The 14,016-nt window shown below is 45.5% G+C and overlaps 1 protein-coding gene across 1 annotated transcript in view; it reads left to right on the plus strand.

Annotated features, from left to right (window-relative positions):
• The window catches only part of LOC137633477 (uncharacterized protein CG43867-like), a 35,271-nt gene that overhangs the window by 2,078 nt on the left and 19,177 nt on the right, over positions 1-14,016 (plus strand). Inside the window, exon 3 of the mRNA XM_068365778.1 lies at positions 570-675. Coding sequence (XP_068221879.1) covers positions 570-675 — 106 coding nt within the window. The remainder of the gene's footprint in view (positions 1-569; positions 676-14,016) is intronic.

The following is a 14,016-nucleotide window of genomic DNA, read 5'->3' on the forward strand; positions in this document are numbered from 1 at the left end:
TTTATTCCAGCTGTTACCAAGTTGTGGAATGATCTTCCTAATCGGGTAGTTGAATCAGAAGAACTTCAAAAATTCAAACTTCCAGCAAATGTTTTTATGTTGACCAGGCTGACATGAGTCTCTTTATAGTTTATAAATGACATATCTGTTTTTGACGTTGTTAATAGTTTATATAGGACATATCTGTTTTGTCGTTGTTACTGTTTTTAGAATGATTTATTGTTAATTTATTCTCATCATTTATTTATTTCCTTATTTCCTTTCCTCACTGGGCTATTTTTGCCTATTGGAGCCCTTGGGCTTATAGCATCTTGCTTTTCCAACTAGGGTTGTAGCTTGGCTAGTAATAATAATAATAATAATAATAATAATAATAATAATAATAATAATTAATTATATTACATAAATTTGGCTTGTAGCATAATTTTTTCTTACTCAAGTTAGATAGTAGTTTTGACATTTGATATATCAAATTTAGGCCATTGTATGTTTGTCAGCAGAGAAGATTTATCATGCAAATTGTGCAACTCGTTGAATGACATAGTAATTGATTTAATTTTACCCTTCAGGATAGTTGGTTGTACCATTTGACTGTCGTCTCAGGTGGTGGACCGAATGCGGGGACCCAATATGAACAGTTAGTTCAGAAACTCATGGAGTTGGATGGAGATCCTAGTGAGTGTATTGTCTTTGATCTACAGTGTACATGTATTCTTACTGGTGGTAAGAGTTCCTTGAATTGAGTACTGGAAAATGAAGTTCAAAAAGAAGCTCTTCATCACTTTGGATTGCTTACTCTTCATGTTTTGGGGCAAAATTAGGCAGAGTTGAAAAGCTTGAAATCTTTTTATCTAGTTAACCCTTTTACCCCCAAAGGACGTACTGGTATGTTTCACAGAACTCATCCCTTTAGCCCCATGGACGTACCGGTACATCCTTGCAAAAAAACTGCTATTTACATTTTTTTTTTTTTGCATAGAAACTTCAGGCATTTTCCAAGAGAATGAGACCAACCTGACCTCTCTATGATGAAAATTAAGGCTGTTAGAGCAATTTAAAAAAAAGTATACTGCAAAATGAGCTTGAAAAAAAATAACCCCTGGGTATTAAGGGTTGGAAAGTTCCAAATAGACTTGGGGTAAAAGGGTTAACATTTGCTTTTGAAAGGAGTGTCTCAACTTTCAAAGTTAACTTTTCCATGAGTAAACCGGTGTTAACTGAAAATAGTTTCTTTGTTATTGTGTATAGTATAAAAAAAATTACGTTTTAAATGCTTTACAATAAAGACTATTCACTTTTTGTCCATGCCATTATACCTGACCAGTAGTGGTATGAATATCAGAGTATAGGTGTATTATATAAAGCATGTAAAATAAGATAACCCTTAATATGGCATCACACACTCTTTAACATACAGTAGGGTCCCGAATTATGCGAGAATTTGGTCGATGAATGACCTCGTATAAATTGAAAATCGCAGATTTCGAAACACACAACTAACAGAAATAATTACATTTGGCCATGACAACCGGCAACTTGCTTATTCAAACGTGTTTACTACCCTTTTCCATTACTTTCTTTGTAATGTACTGTATTTCTTTATAATATCAAATTGTTCTTGTAAATAAATCAAACATTTAATATACTTTAAAGTTCTAATAACTTGAAAAATGGTTAAAATTACAACCAGGATGGGTGTAAACACTGTATATTTCCCGTTATAACACGACCCAAACTACAGACAAATTTTAAATATTTAACTTAGCCGGTGAATATATAGCTGCAACTCTGTTGCTCGACAGACAAAAAACTGTACAAAAAAAACTCGCTAGCGATCGCCATACAGGTTGTGGGTGTGCTCACCAGCGCCAACTGTCGGCCAGATACCAAACTCTATGTAAACAAAGACTCAATTTTCTCTCTGTCGACGTGTCGACAAGACGTACTTTACTCGCTGTTGAAACCTGGAGTTTTTCCCATCATCTTTGGTGAAGTACTATATTCTGGTTTGAGCTTTCGCAGTGCAGGTGTTTTATCTTCATCTTAAATCTTGAACTCGTTTTGGATAGATTTAATTTTTGGTGACAAAGAGAGTATGGACTTTCTTTGACTTTTAAATGGCCGACCCTTCCCTTAGACGGAAGTGTGTTTAGGCTTTTAGTAATTATCTTATCACGTTATAAATTAATTATAGATTTTCCTCTTCGATTAACTTTCCATTTATAATAAACATAAAGAATAAATTTTAATGTTTTGTTTATATGCGACCTTTCCTGAGAGTAGGCGGTCCTAACTTGGAAACCGAAGTTAATCAACGTTGAGCCCTTTAAATCGTAAATAGCTTTTAAAGAGCTAAGGATTTAAAACTTTTTAAATGAAATATTTTATGAAAGAATTTCTTTGAATAGTCTTCGTACGGTTTTCAAAGTTGAACTAACGTTTAGTTTATTTATGCTACGCAGTTTGCGCTCTATCGTTACGATAGAGAGAGAGTGTATCACGGTTTCACTTTGCAGAAAGAGTAAATCGATTCTGACGTTTTGTTCATTCTTTCAAAGCTTAAATGTTTTAAATTCTATTTTAAAGGAACTTTTTAATTGAAAAACCTTTCAGTTTTTCCTTTGGTCAAATAACATGTTTTTTTGACGAAACGTAATTGGGCTCTTCTCTTAGGTGCGAAATCAAGAGAGAAAGAGAGAGAGATATAGAGACGGAGGGAGAGAGAGGAGAGAAAACGTTCCGTTCAAGCGGGTAACGTTGTTCTCGAGTTACTCTCGTCCCTAGTCTCTGTACGGGGAGAAAGGATAAAACGTTTTTAGTTTTATTCTCGTCCCCAGGCAATGTACGGTGAGAGATTGAAAACATAGTTTTGAATGAACTAGTGTTTATTCTCTTCCCCAACCACTGAATTTTTTTATCTTAAAAGATGTTTACTGTTTTTTTGCTGGTATTAATATGCTTGCATTATACGCCTGTTTTCAATATTTAACTTAGCCGGTGATTATAATAGCTGCAACTCTGTTGCCCGACAGACAACTCTAAGGTAAAAACTCGCCAGCGATCGCTACACAGGTTGCGGGTGTGCCCAACAGCGCCATCTGTCGTCCAGATACCCAGTACTCAATGTAAACAAAGACTCAATTTTCTCTCTGTCGTGCTATCGACAAGACGTACTTACTCGCTGTTGCTAAACTGGAGTTTTTTCACAACTAATTGGTGAAGTACTTTATTCTAGTTTTGAGCTTTCGCTGTGCAGGGTTTCTCTTCACACAAATCCTTGAACTCTTTTTGATAACGGATTCTTTGTTGATGACTTTTTGATAGTTTTTTGAATTTCCCTTTGACCAATTCAAAATGGCTGACCCTTCACAAGTCCCAAAATTTAGGAAGTGTAATGCTAGGGACTGTTCAAGGCGTCTTCCGAAGGCTTCTATCGACCCTCACACTGTTTGTTCCAATTGTCGGGATAAAACCTGTCAATTGGAAGATCGGTGTGAGGAGTGCATTGGGCTTTCGGAATTCGATTTTATCGAATTCCAAAAGTATACACGTAGGCTAGAGAGAGATAGAGTTAGGAGAAGTTCTTCTCGTTCTGTTGATATATCCTCTCCTCATGCCCCACAACCTATTCCTTCCCCTGTAGTGGTTGCTCCTAACCCCCCTCCTGGCACTCAGGAACCTTCGATGGCTGATATGATGCGTGCCATCCAGGCTCTGGGTGAGAGAGTTGAGTTCCTTGCTAGTGACCGTAATCAGCTCATGGCGGATGTGAAGGAGCTTAAGTGCAAAAGTGCAGTGGGAAGTGCTAAAGTGCCGAGTGATAGTGTTGTGGATAGTGTTGCGCTTGAGGGTTCGTCTGTTCGTGCCTGTCGTCCTCCTAGTCCGGGACCTCTTGCAAGCTCCCAAGTCCAGGGGAGAAGCAATGTCGTACGACATATGGGTTCGAGAGGCTTTAATCAGCGAACAGACGTTCCCTCCGTGGTATCGGGCGTATCTACCCAAGATCGCCCCTGCCTAACTAAGACGAGAGAGCCCATTTATACCTCGTCTTCGGAAGGTGTTTCTCGCAAGAAACCCTGGACCAAGGTCTCACGACCGTTAAAGCGCAAGTCGGTCCCTTCCGCACAAGTCCAACGACCCAGTTGTAGCCACTGGGTCAGTTCGGACTCGCTGCCGTCATCCGATGACTGCTCACCGCCTAAGAGAGGCAAAGCGGTACCGCTTCAGACAGTTACACCGTCTGTCGCCGCACCTGCTCCTGTAGACCCTAAGTGGTCTCTACTGCAAGACATGCAGTCTAAACTAACGTCTCTTATGCAGGACTTTCGTGCGGAGAAGGTTGCTGCCGCACCAGCTAGTGCAGCTCCTTGCCTACAACCGCCCACACGATCGGTTGTGCGTCCTGTGGACGCTGAGGTAACCTTCTCACGCACACCAGTTGAGAGAGTTCCGCCACCCATGCGTTCCAGTGTGATCTGCCAGCCGCATGTTGACGTTCAGCGACGCACGGAGGTCTCCGTTGACGTTCGTGAGGTTCAACAACCGTCAGAGTTGTTTTGTTTTGACGCGGTGCGTCAACCTCCGCAACCCAGTGTGGTTGCCACTGCTCACCCACATCAGTCCAGACAGTCTGGAGTAGACGCTGTGCGTCCCCGCGCTGCTATGGTTGTTGCCAGCTCACAGACTGGGCAACAGTTCCATGACGTTGCGTCCGGCTCAGTCACACATGCACCCGTGCGACCGGACTCAGCTAACCAGCCGTTACCCACTCCGTTGCCGTTCCCTCATCAGTTATCGGATGAGGGACTTTCTGATGATGATGTTGCTGCACACGTAGATGAACCGCATTCAGAACTGGACGAGCCTAAGTCTACGCAACCCTCTTTGGACTTTAGGAAAGTTTTGGCCCTTTTCAAAGAGATGTTTCCGGACCAGTTTGTTTCTGTGGCTCCGCGTTCTCCTCCGTCAGAGTTTGTGTAAGGCATGCCGTCAACCACTCCTGCCTTTACTAGACTCGTCCTCGCACGCTCGTCCAAGAGAGCTTTGCGGGTGATAGGAGAATGGCTGCAGTCCAAGAAGAGTTTAGGGAAGACAGCTTTTACGTTTCCCCCTCCTAGACTCTCTTCTAGATCGAGCGTCTGGTATGCCACGGGAGAAGTTCTCGGCTTGGGAGTTCCTGCCTCTGCCCAGGGCGACTTCTCAAGTCTTGTAGACTCTCCCCGCCGCCTTGCCATGAGACGCTCAAAGATATGTTGGTCATCTTCGGACCTGGACCACCTTTTGAAAGGTATCTTTAGAGCCTTCGAAGTTTTTAACTTCTTAGACTGGTGTCTAGGAGCTCTAAGCAGAAAGATCTCTCCGACAGAGAAGGAGACTTCCTTGCTCATTATGTCCTGCATGGACAAGGCCGTACGTGACGGGTCTAATGAGCTTGCTGCATCATTTGTGTCCGGAGTCCTTAAGAAGCGTGAAAATCTCTGCTCATTCCTTTCAGCTGGAGTTACACCATGCCAGAGATCCGAACTTCTGTTTGCTCCTCTTTCCAAGTGCCTTTTTCCAGAAGACCTGATTAAGGAAATTGCCGCTTCTTTGATACAGAAGGACACTCACGATCTTGTTGCGTCCTCCGCTCGCAAAGCCACCCCTTTGCCTACCTTGTCAGCTAGACCAAGGATGGACACTCCAGCGTCCCGTTTTATTCCGCCCTTTCGTGGCAGAGCCTCCAGCAGAGGAGGTGCTCGTGCCGAAGGGAAACGAGGAAAGAAGAAAGGAACCAAGTCCTTTAAGGGCAGAGTCTGACTGCCAGCTTCTTCAGACAGCAGTGGGAGCCAGACTCAAGAACTTCTGGCAGACCTGGGAAAAGAGAGGCGCAGATGCACAATCTGTGAAGTTGCTCAGAGAGGGGTATTAGATCCCGTTTGTACGGAAACCCCCTCTAGCAACGTCTCCCATCGATCTCTCTCCCAGGTACAGAGAGGAAGACAAGAGACGAGCCTTGAAACAGGAAGTGTCTCTTTTACTAGAGAAGGGAGCGGTGGTCAAAGTCTCGGACCATCAAACCCCGGGATTCTACAACTGACTCTTCTTGGTGTCAAAGAAGACAGGAGGGTGGAGGCCGGTGCTAGACGTCAGTGCTCTGAATGTCTTTGTCACAAAGCAGACGTTCTCCATGGAGACCACAAAGTCGGTTCTAGCAGCGGTCAGAAGGGAAGACTGGATGGTCTCTTTAGACCTAAGGGACGCCTACTTCCACGTCCCCATCCACCCGGACTCCCAACATTTTCTGAGATTCGTTTTCGAAAAGGTTGTCTACCAGTTTCAAGCCCTGTGCTTTGGCCTAAGCACAGCTCCTCTTGTGTTTACGAGGCTGATGAGGAATGTAGCCAAATTCTTTCATTTAGCGGACATCCGAGCCTCCCTCTATTTGGACGACTGGCTTCTCAGAGCTTCTTCCAGTCGTCGCTGTCTGAAGGATCTAAAGTGGACTCTAGATCTGACCAAGGAATTGGGTCTCCTTGTCAATATGGAAAAGTCACAAGTGGTCCCATCCCAAAATATTGTGTATTTAGGGATGGAGATTCACAGTCTAGCTTTTCGGGCTTTTCCGTCGGCCCCCAGAACAAGCCAAGCCCAGTTATGCATCCAGAACATGCTGAAGAAGGAACGATGTTCAGTCAGGAAGTGGATGAGTCTGATAGGGACGCTATCATCCCTGGAACAGTTTGTGTCATTAGGAAGACTACACCTCCGTCCTCTTCAATATCACCTAGCATTTCACTGGAAAAAGGACAAGACGCTAGAAGCGGTCTCGATCCCCATTTCCGAGAAGATGAAGTCTTGCCTGACTTGGTGGAAGGACAGTATCAGCCTCAGAGAGGGTCTGCCCCTGGCTGTTCAGACTCCCAACCACGTTCTCTTCTCGGACGCATCGGACGTAGGCTGGGGCGCGACATTAGACGGTCGGGAATGTTCGGGATTATGGAACTCGAGTCAAAGGATAATGCATATCAACTGCAAGGAGCTACTGGCAGTACATCTGGCCTTGAAAAGCTTCAGGTCTCTCCTTCAAGGCAAGGTGGTAGAAGTGAACTCGGACAACACCACTGCCTTGGCGTACATCTCCAAGCAAGGAGGGACCCACTCACTGACGTTGTACGAGATCGCAAGGGACCTGCTCATCTGGTCAAAAGGTCAAAACATATCACTAGTTACGAGGTTCATCCAAGGCAACTTGAATGTCATGGCAGATTGTCTCAGTCGGAAGGGACAAGTAATTCCAACAGAATGGACCCTCCACAAGGATGTATGCAAGAGACTTTGGGCCACTTGGGGCCAACCGACCATAGATCTCTTTGCAACCTCGATGACCAAGAGGCTCCCAATATATTGCTCACCAATCCCGGACCCAGCAGCAGTTCATATAGATGCCTTTCTCCTAGATTGGTCGCATCTAGATCTATACGCATTCCCACCGTTCAAGATTGTCAACAAGGTACTGCAGAAGTTCGCCTCTCACGAAGGGACAAGGTTGACGCTAGTTGCTCCCCTCTGGCCCGCGAGAGAATGGTTCACCGAGGTACTTCGATGGCTAGTAGACGTTCCCAGAAGTCTTCCTCTAAGGGTGGACCTTCTGCGTCAGCCACACGTAAAGAAGGTTTACCAAAGCCTCCACGCTCTTCGTCTGACTGCCTTCAGACTATCGAAAGACTCTCGAGAGCTAGAGGCTTTTCGAAGGAGGCAGCCAGTGCGATTGCTAGAGCAAGGAGGTCATCCACCCTTAGAGTCTACCAATCGAAGTGGGAAGTCTTCCGAAACTGGTGCAAGTCAGTATCTGTATCCTCGACCAGTACCTCTGTAGCTCAAATAGCTGACTTTCTCTTATACCTGAGAAAAGAACGATCTCTTTCAGCTCCCACTATCAAGGGCTACAGAAGCATGTTGGCATCGGTCTTCCGGCATAGAGGCTTGGATCTTTCCAACAATAAAGATCTACAGGACCTCCTTAAGTCTTTTGAGACCACGAAGGAGCGTCGTTTGGTTACACCTGGTTGGAATTTAGACGTGGTACTAAGATTCCTCATGTCAGACAGGTTTGAGCCGCTACAATCAGCCTCCCTGAAAGATCTCACCTTAAAGACACTTTTCCTGGTATGCTTAGCCACAGCTAAAAGAGTCAGTGAGATTCATGCCTTAGCAAGAACATCGGATTTTCGTCAGAAAAAGCTACATGTTCACTACAACTTGGTTTTCTAGCCAAAAATGAGCTACCTTCTCGACCTTGGCCGAAATCGTTCGATATTCCCAGCTTATCGAATATGGTAGGCAATGAACTAGAAAGAGTCTTATGCCCTGTGAGAGCTCTTAGGTTCTATTTAAAACGAACTAAACCTTTACGAGGCCTATCTGAAGCTTTATGGTGTTCAGTTAAGAAACCATCTTTGCCTATGTCAAAGAATGCTTTATCCTATTTTATCAGACTGTTAATACGAGAAGCTCATTCCCATCTGAGTGAGGAAGACCAAGCATTGCTGAAGGTAAGGACACACGAAGTTAGAGCTGTCGCAACTTCCGTGGCCTTTAAGCAAAATAGATCTCTGCGAAGTATAATGGACGCAACCTATTGGAGAAGCAAGTCAGTGTTTGCGTCTTTTTATCTAAAGGATGTCCAGTCTCTTTACGAGAACTGCTACACACTGGGACCATTCGTAGCAGCGAGTGCAGTAGTGGGTGAGGGCTCAACCACTACAATTCCCTAATTCCATACCCTTTTAATCTTTACCTTGAAATGTTTTTATTGTTGTTCTTTTGGGTTGTCCGGAAGGCTAAGAAGCCTTTCGCATCCTGGTTGATTTGGCTGGTGGTCAAAGTCATTTCTTGAGAGCGCCTAGATTAGGGGTTTTGATGAGGTCCTGTTGTATGGGTAGCAACCCTTGATACTTCAGATCCTAGGGGTCGCTCAGCATCCTAAGAGGATCGCGAGGCTCCGTAAGGAAGACGTACTTAAAAGGCAGAGTAATTGTTCAAGTCGACTTCCTTACCAGGTACCTATTTATTTTGTTTTTGTTATTTTGATAACTTCTAAAATGAAATAAAAACTCTTAGCTCATAATAATGTAAACATATATTGCTGGTCTCTACCCACCCCCCTGGGTGTGAATCAGCTATTATAATCACTGGCTAAGTTAAATATTGAAAAATGTTATTTTGATAATAAAATAAATTTTTGAATATACTTACCCGGTGATTATAAATTAAAGGACCCTCCCTCCCTCCCCAATAGAGACGCAGTGGAACGAGGAGAAAATTGAGTCTTTGTTTACATTGAGTACTGGGTATCTGGACGACAGATGGCGCTGTTGGGCACACCCGCAACCTGTGTAGCGATCGCTGGCGAGTTTTTACCTTAGAGTTGTCTGTCGGGCAACAGAGTTGCAGCTATTATAATCACCGGGTAAGTATATTCAAAAATTTATTTTATTATCAAAATAACATATTTCGCATTTACTACCTTTTGATGAGGGTAGAATTGCGTGCTTCATGTAGAAATCAGTAAAAGGTTCGATTTCAGTGTAATAAGTGCAAAACAGAAGTGATAAAGTGATATTGCGCAAAGTGTTACAGTGTTGCGTCCGAGGGTTCGTCTGTTCGTGCCTGTCGTTCACCTAGTCCGGGACCTCTTGCAAGCTCCCAAGCCCAGGGGAGAAGTAATGTCATACGACTTATGGGTTCGAGAGGCCTTGATCAATGAACAGACGTTTCCCTCTATGGTATCGGGTGTATCTTACCAAGATCTCCCCTACCATAAGGCGAGAGAGACGTTTTTCTCCTCGTCATCCGAAGGCTTTTCGCATAAGAAACCTGTAACAAGGTTTCGAGACCCTTAAGCGAAAGTCAGTCCTTTCAGGACAGGTCCAGCGTCCTGGTTGCAACCATTAGGACAGCTCTGACCCTATGCAGTCATCGGAAAACTGCTCTCCGCCTAACAAAAGCGTAACACAGACTCTGAGAGTCTTTTTTGTTGGCAAAGTGTTGCGGTCACAGACGTTACCCTCGTCTCTTACCGCAACCATTTCCGTGGATCCTTAATGGGTTGTACGGCAAGACATGCAGAATATGCTTGCCTCCCTTATGGAAGACTTTTCTGCCGATTAGTCCGTTGAGTCTAGCCGTTTATCTCATCGATATCCTGGCTTTCAGCCAACCTAACGTTCCTTTGTGCATCCTGTTGACGTTGGCGTAGCTAAGTCACGTCAGTCAGGTTGTTTAGAACCACACTCGATGTGGTCTCGTGTGGATTTTCAGCCACATTTGGACGTTAGGCCACTTGCTGATGCTCCTGTTGACGTTCAGGACGTTCGCTAACAATCGGAGTTGACTTGTTTTGACGCTGTGCGTCAACCTCCGCATTCTAGAGTTGTTTTGACTGCTCAGTCTAGACAGTCAAAGCAGTCTCGAGTGGACGCTGTGCGTCCTCATGCACCTGTTGTTGTTGACAGTTCAGTTGTTGACAGTTCACAGACTGTAAAGCAGTTACATGACGTTGCGTCCTGGTCCGCTACTAATGCACCAGTGTGTGTGGACTCTGCTTGTAAAGCATTGCCACCACGGTAGGTCTCTCCCTTGCTTGAGACTCAGCTTTTATCGGACAAGGTTCCTTTAGATGAGGAAGTTGCTGTTCCTCCTCCTACTGATATTCCCTTGAGGACTCTGTCAGACGGAGAGGAGCCTAAAGCTGCTTAGCCCTCTATGGACTTTAATTAAATCATGCTGATTTTTAAGGATCTTTGTCCGGATCTTTTTGTAACTGCTGCTCCTCGTTCGCCTAAACGTCAGAGCTTACACTAGGCCTAGCTACTTCGAAGCCGTTGTTTATAAGCTAGTGCTCTCTCGCTCTCCTAGAGAGCTTTACGTCTGCTAGGCGACTGGTTTATCACCAGGAGGAGTTTGGGGGATACAGCCTTTGCTTTCCCTTCTTTTAAACTGGTTTATAGAGCGAGAGTCTGATATGACACGAGAGAAGTTCTCGGCTTGGGAGTTCCTGCCTCTGCCCAGATAGACTTCTCAATTCTCGTAGACTCTCCCTGGCGCCTGGCCAGGAGACGCTCCAAGTTTTTTACAGGTCAACTTCACAGCTGTTTTCGAGCCTTTGAAGTTTTGCTGTACAATTATGTCATGCATAAACAAGGCTTTCAGGGATGGAAAGCGGTACCACCTCAGTCGCTAACCCCGTCTGTTGCCGCACCTGCTCCCGTAGACCCTAAATGGGCTTTGCTGCAAGACATGCAGTCCAAGCTTGCGTCCTTGATAGAGGACTTTAATGCGGAGAAGGTTGCTGCTGAACCTTCTGGCCAACAACCTTCCAACCGGTCGGTTGTGCGTCCTGTTGACGCTGAGGTAACCTTCTCGCGTCTACCAGTTGAGGTGGTTCCTCCACCGATACGACCTAGTGTGGGTTGCCAGCCGCACGTTGACGTTAAGCGACGCTCGGAGGTGGTTGTTGACGTTCAGGACGTTCAACAACCATCAGAGGTGACTTGTTTTGACGCGGTGCGTCAACCTCAGCAACCCGGTATGGTGTTGACTGCACAACCCAGACGGTCTAGACAGTCTCGGGTGGACGCTGTGCTTCCTCGCGCACCCATGGTTGTTGACAGTTCACAGACTGTGCAGCAATTCCATGACGTTGCGTCCGGCTCCGTCACGCATGCACCAGTGCCACCGGACTCAGCGAGCCAGACGTTACCCACTCCGTTGCCGTTTCCTCATCAGTTTTCGGATGAGGAACTATCTGATGAGGACGTTGCTGAACAACAAGACGATCAGCCCCCAGAATAGATCAAGCCCTGCTATCCATCCAGAAGATGCTAAAGAAGGAACGCTGCTCAGTCAGGCTGTGGATGAGTCTGGTGGGGACGCTGTCATCCCTGGAACAGTTTGTATCACTAGGAAGACTACACCTCCGTCCTCTTCAATACCATCTGGCTTTTCACTGGAAAAAGGACAAGACGCTAGAAGCGGTCTCGATCCCGATTTCCGGAAAGATAAAGTCTTGTCTGACTTGGTGGAAGGACAATATCAACCTAAGAGAGGGTCTTCCCCTGGCTGTTCAGACTCCCCACCACGTTCTCTTCTCGGACGCATCGGACTTGGGCTGGGGCGCGTCACTGGACGGTCGGGAATGCTCAGGTCTGTGGAACTCGAGTCAGAGGAGCATGCATATCAACTGCAAGGAGCTGTTGGCAGTTCATCTGGCCTTGAAAAGCTTCGAGTATCTCCTTCGAGGCAAAGTGGTGGAAGTAAACTCGGACAACACCACGGCCTTGGCGTACATCTCCAAACAAGGAGGTACCCACTCACTGACGTTGTACGAGGTCGCAAGGGACCTGCTCATCTGGTCAAAAGGTCAAGACATCTCCCTAGTAACGAGGTTCATCCAAGGCGACTTGAACGTCATAGCAGATTGTCTCAGTCGGAAAGGGCAAGTAATTCCAACCGAATGGACCCTCCACAAGGATGTGTGCAAGAGACTTTGGGCCACTTGGGGTAAACCATCCATAGATCTCTTTGCAACCTCGCTGACCAAGAGGCTTCCAATCTATTGCTCTCCAGTCCCGGAACCAGCAGCAATACATATAGATGCTTTCCTCCTAGATTGGTCACATCTGGATCTCTGTCAACAAGGTACTGCAGAAGTTCGCCTCTCACGAAGGGACAAGGTTGACGTTAGTTGCTTCCCTCTGGCCCGCGAGAGAATGGTTCACCGAGATACTTCGATGGTTAGTAGACGTTCCCAGAAGTCTTCCTCTAAGGGTAGACCTTCTACGTCAGCCACACGTAAAGAAGGTTCACCAAAGCCTCCACGCTCTTCGTCTGACTGCCTTCAGACTATCGAAAGACTCTCGAGAGCTAGAGGCTTTTCGAAGGAGGCAGCCAGTGCGATTGCTAGAGCAAGGAGAGCGTCTTCCATTAGAGTCTACCAATCGAAGTGGGAAGTCTTCCGAGACTGGTGCAAGTCAGTTTCTGTATCCTCGACCAGTACCTCTGTAGCTCAAATAGCTGATTTTTTCTTATACCTGAGAAAAGGACGATCCCTTTCAGCTCCCACTATCAAGGGCTACAGAAGCATGTTGGCATCGGTCTTCCGGCATAGAGGCTTAGATCTTTCCAACATAATGATCTGCAAGACCTCCTTAAGTCTTTTGAGACCACCAAGGAGCGTCGTTTGGCTACCCCTGGATGGAATTTAGACGTGGTACTAAGATTCCTCATGTCAGACAGGTTGGAGCCGTTACAATCAGCCTCCCTGAAAGATCTCACTCTTAAGACTCTTTTCCTGGTATGCTTAGCCTCGGCTAAAAGAGTCAGTGAGATTCATGCCTTCAGCAAGAACATCGGATTTTCGTCGGAAAAAGCCACTTGTTCGCTGCAAACTTGGTTTTCTAGCCAAAAATGAGCTGCCTTCTCGGCCTTGGCCTAAATCTTTCGATATTCCCAGCTTATCGGAGATCGTAGGCAATGAACTAGAAAGAGTCTTATGCCCTGTTAGAGCTCTTAAGTTCTATTTAAAGCGTACTAAACCTTTACGAGGCCAATCTGAAGCTTTATGGTGTTCAGTTAAGAAACCATCCTTGCCTATGTCAAAGAATGCTTGGTCAGACTTTATCAGATTGTTAATACGAGAAGCTCATTCACATCTGAGTGAGGAAGACCGAACTTTGCTTAAGGTGAAGACGCACGAAGTTAGAGCTGTAACAACTTCCGTGGCCTTTAAGCAAAATAGATCTCTGCAAAGTATAATGGACGCAACCTATTGGAGAAGCAAGTCAGTGTTCGCGTCATTTTACTTGAAAGATGTCCAGTCTCTTTACGAGAACTGCTACACACTGGGACCATTCGTAGCAGCGAGTGCAGTAGTGGGTGAGGGCTCAACCACTACAATTCCCTAATTCCATATCCTTTTAATCTGTCTCTTGAAATGTTGTTTTTTATGGGTTGTCCGGAAGGCTAAGAAGCCTT

Source organism: Palaemon carinicauda, chromosome 43 (assembly GCF_036898095.1).
Source record: "Palaemon carinicauda isolate YSFRI2023 chromosome 43, ASM3689809v2, whole genome shotgun sequence".
Classification (NCBI taxonomy): Eukaryota; Metazoa; Arthropoda; class Malacostraca; order Decapoda; family Palaemonidae; genus Palaemon; species Palaemon carinicauda.